General features: G+C 38.9%; 1 protein-coding gene across 1 annotated transcript in view; it reads left to right on the top strand.

Annotated features, from left to right (window-relative positions):
- DOCK3 (dedicator of cytokinesis 3) overlaps positions 1-3936 on the top strand; it is a 606207-nt gene that overhangs the window by 367124 nt on the left and 235147 nt on the right. The window contains exon 9 of the mRNA XM_011939302.1: positions 471-552. Coding sequence (XP_011794692.1) covers positions 471-552 — 82 coding nt within the window. The remainder of the gene's footprint in view (positions 1-470; positions 553-3936) is intronic.

The following is a 3936-nucleotide window of genomic DNA, read 5'->3' as shown; positions in this document are numbered from 1 at the left end:
CTCGGCCTCCCAAAGTGCTGGGATTACAGGCTTGAGCCACCGCGCCTGGCCCGGTAATGTAGATTCTTTCGGATCTAATATGATGAATGGTTTTATGATGATCTGAGTGCTCACATCTAAGAATGTATATGCTTGTTATGGATTTTGCATCATGCCAGTGCTTTGGGAATGTTGGGGAGATATTACTGCCCTCCTTACTGCCCTCAGGGATCACACACCTTAAACAGATAAAACACACAGCTACAATCAGCAAATAAACAGAAGCACCTATCAGGCAGTTTGTAGTATCCTTTGTTTGTTTCTTAGCAGGAAAAAAGAGGGTATCCTGTCACTAGACATGTGTTTTTGGCCTTGCTTGTCACTGCAAGCTGTTATGTAAATATGTTTAGTGTTTTTCCATATCTGCCCTTTTTCTCTGTTCTGGAGTGTGTTACTCACATTTCTCTGTATCTTTCTTTCCTACATTCCAGTGAGCGGTTTCTGGTAAGACTGAACAAGAATGGTGGGCCAAGGAACCCAGAGAAGATCGAACGAATGTGTGCCCTTTTTACAGTATGTACAAATTCTCTTTTCCTTCTTTGCTGTTGACTCTAACCAGTGGCCTGCTATGTGGGTATTGTCACCCTGAAAACAAGCATTTTTTCTTATTTCCACACACACAGGAGAGAATAGGACTTGATTTATGTTTCTGTTAGGTTTTAATGAAATATTTATAGAAAACTGAAATTATATACAGTTTTAAACTTAATCTTTATTAATGAAATATAATCAAGTACCTTTCACTGATATAGACTGTATAAGCTATTTCATACAATAGACACTTAAAATCTGACAGAACCATCCTGGACAACTTGCCAAACCCCATCTCTGCAAAAAATACAAAAATTAGCCAGGCGTGGCATATGTCTGTAGTCACAGCTACTTGGGGGTCTGAGGCGGGAGGATCACCTTAGCCCAGGAGGTTGAGGCTGCAGTGAGCCAAGGTCACACCACTGCACTCCAGCCTGGGTGTAAAAGTGAGACCAGACCCTGTCTCAAAAAACAAACAAACAAACCAAAATCTGACATAGGTCTTTCTTACTATTCTTATCCAAGGCCACTGGGAATTTCTCTGAGGTGTATAATTTCTAATGCATAATTTATTTTAAAGGTATCCAACAAGTTTACAGATTTGTAGTTTGTTAGTGAGTTCATATACAGCAAGACAAACTAAATAGTCCTCTTCCAGATACCAAATGGGGGATATTTTCCTACTGTCATCTGTACTTTTTTTTATATATATACTTTAAGTTCTAGGGTACATGTGCACAACATGCAGGTTTGTTATATAGATATATGTGTGCCATATTGGTTTGCTCTACCCATTAACTCGTCATTTACATTAGGTATTTCTCCTAATGCTATCCCTCCCCCTAACCCCATCCCACAACAGGCCCCAGTGTGTGATGTTCCCTACCCTGTGTCCAAGTGTTCTCATTGTACAATTCTCACCTATGAGTGAGAACGTGTGGTATTTGATTTTCTGTCCTTGCCATAGTTTGCTCAGAATGATGGTGTCCCGCTTCATCCATGTGCCTGCAAAGGACATTAACTCATCATTTTTATGGCTGCATAGTATACCATGTGTATATGTGCCACATTTTCTTTATCCAGTCTATAATTGATGGGAATTTCTGTTGATTCTAAGTCTTTGCTATTGTGAATAGTGCCTCAATAAACATACGTGTGCGTGTGTTTTTATAGCAGCATGATTTATAATCCTTTGGGTATATATCCAGTAATGGGATGGCTGGGTCAAATGGTATTTCTAGTTCTAGATCCTTGAGGAATCGCCACACTATCTTCCACAATGGTTGAACTAGCTTACACTCCCACCAACAGTGTAAAAGTGTTATTATTTCTCCACATCCTCTCCAGCATCTGTTGTTTCCTGACTTTTTAATGATTGCCGTTCTAACTGGTGTGAGATGGTATCTCATTGTGGTTTCGATTTCCATTTCTCTGATGATCAGTGATGATGAGCATTTTTTCATGTGTCTGTTGGCTACATAAATGTCTGTTCATATCTTTTGCCCACTTTTTGTTGGGGTTCTTTGTTTTTTCTCTTGTTACTTTGTTTAATTTCTTTATAGATTCTGGATATTAGCCCTTTGTCAGATGGGTAGATTGTAAAAATTTTCTCCCATTCTGTAGGTTACCTGTTCACTCTGATGATAGTTTCTTTTGCTGTGCAGAAGCTCTTTAGTTTAATTAGATCCCATTTGTCAATTTTGGCTTTTGTTGCCATTGCTTTTGGTGTTTTAGTCACGAAGTCCTTCCCCATGCCTATGTCTTGAATGGTACTGCCTAGGTTTTCTTCTAGGGTTTTTATGGTTTTAGGTCTAACATTTTAGACCTAAATGGTCTAATATAAAGATAAGTCTTTAATCCATCTTGAATTAATTTTTCTGTAAGGTGTAAGGAACGGATCCAGTTTCAGCTTTCTACATATGACTAGCCAGTTTTCCGAGCACCATTTATTAAACAGGGAATCCTTTCCCCATTGCTTGTTTTTGTCAGGTTTGTCAAAGATCAGATGGCTGTAGATGTGTGGTGTTATTTCTGAGGCCTCTCTTCTGTTCCATTGGTCTGTATCTCTGTTTTGTTGCCAGTACCATGCTGTGTTGGTTATTACTATAGTCTTGTGGTATAGTTTGAAGTCAGGTAGCGTGATACCTCCAGCTTTGTTCTTTTTGCTTAGGATTTTCATGGCAACGCGGGCTCTTTTTTGGTTCCATATGAACTTTAAAGTAGTTTTTTCCAATCTGTGAAGAAAGTAATTGGTAGCTTGATGGGGATGGCATTGAATCTATAAATTACCTTGGGCAGTACGGCCATTTTCATGATATGGATTCTTCCTATCCATGAGCATGGAATATTCTTCCATTTGTTTGTGTCCTCTTTTATTTCATTGAGCAGTGGTTTGTAGTTCTCCTTGAAGAGGTCCTTTACATCCCTTGTAGGTTGGATTTCTAGGTAGTATTTTATTCTGTTTGTAGCAATTGTGAATGGGAGTTCACTCGTGATTTGGGTCTCTGTTATTAGTGTATAGGAATGCTTGTGATTTTTGCACATTGATTTTGTATCCTGAGACTTTGCTGAAGTTGCTTGTCAGCTTAAGGAGATTTTGGGCTGAGACAATGGGGTTTTCTAAATATACGGTGATGTCGTCTGCAAACAGACTATTTGACTTCCTCTTTTCCTAGTTGAATACACTTTATTTCTTTCTCTTGCCTGATTGCCCTGGCCAGAACTTCCAACACTATGTTGAATAGGAGTGATGAGAGAGGGCATCCCTGTTTTGTGCCAGTTTTCAAAGGGAATGCTTCCAGTTTGGGCCCATTCAGTATGATAGTGGCTGTGGGTTTGTCATAAATAGCTCTTATTATTTTGAGATACATTCCATCAATACCTAGTTTATTGAGAATTTTTAGCATGAAGAGCTGTTGAATTTTGTTGAAGGCCTTTTCTGCATCTGTTGAGATAATCGTGGTTTTTGTTGTTGCTTCTGTTTATGTGATGGATTACATTTATTGATTTGTATATACTGAACCAGCCTTGCATCCCAGGGATGAAGCCAACTTGATCGTGGTGGATAAGCTTTTTGATATGCTGCTGGATTCGGTTTGCCAGTATTTTATTGAGGATTTTTGCATCAACGTTTATCAGGGTATTGGTCTAAAAATCTGTTTTTTGTTGTTGTGTCTCTGCCAGGCTTTGATATCAGGATGATACTGGCCTTATAAAATAAATTAGGGAGGATTCCCTCTTTTTCTATTGATTGGAATAGTTTCAGAAGGAATGGTACCAGTTCCTCCTTGTACCTCTGGTAGAATTCAGCTGTGAACCCATCTGGTCCTAGACTTTTTTTGGTTGGTAGGCTCTTAATTATTGCCT

Source organism: Colobus angolensis, unplaced genomic scaffold, assembly GCF_000951035.1.
Source record: "Colobus angolensis palliatus isolate OR3802 unplaced genomic scaffold, Cang.pa_1.0 Scaffold18, whole genome shotgun sequence".
NCBI classification, from domain to species: domain Eukaryota; kingdom Metazoa; phylum Chordata; class Mammalia; order Primates; family Cercopithecidae; genus Colobus; species Colobus angolensis.
Note: the sequence above shows the minus strand (reverse complement) of the source record. Positions and strands in the feature narration are given on the sequence as shown.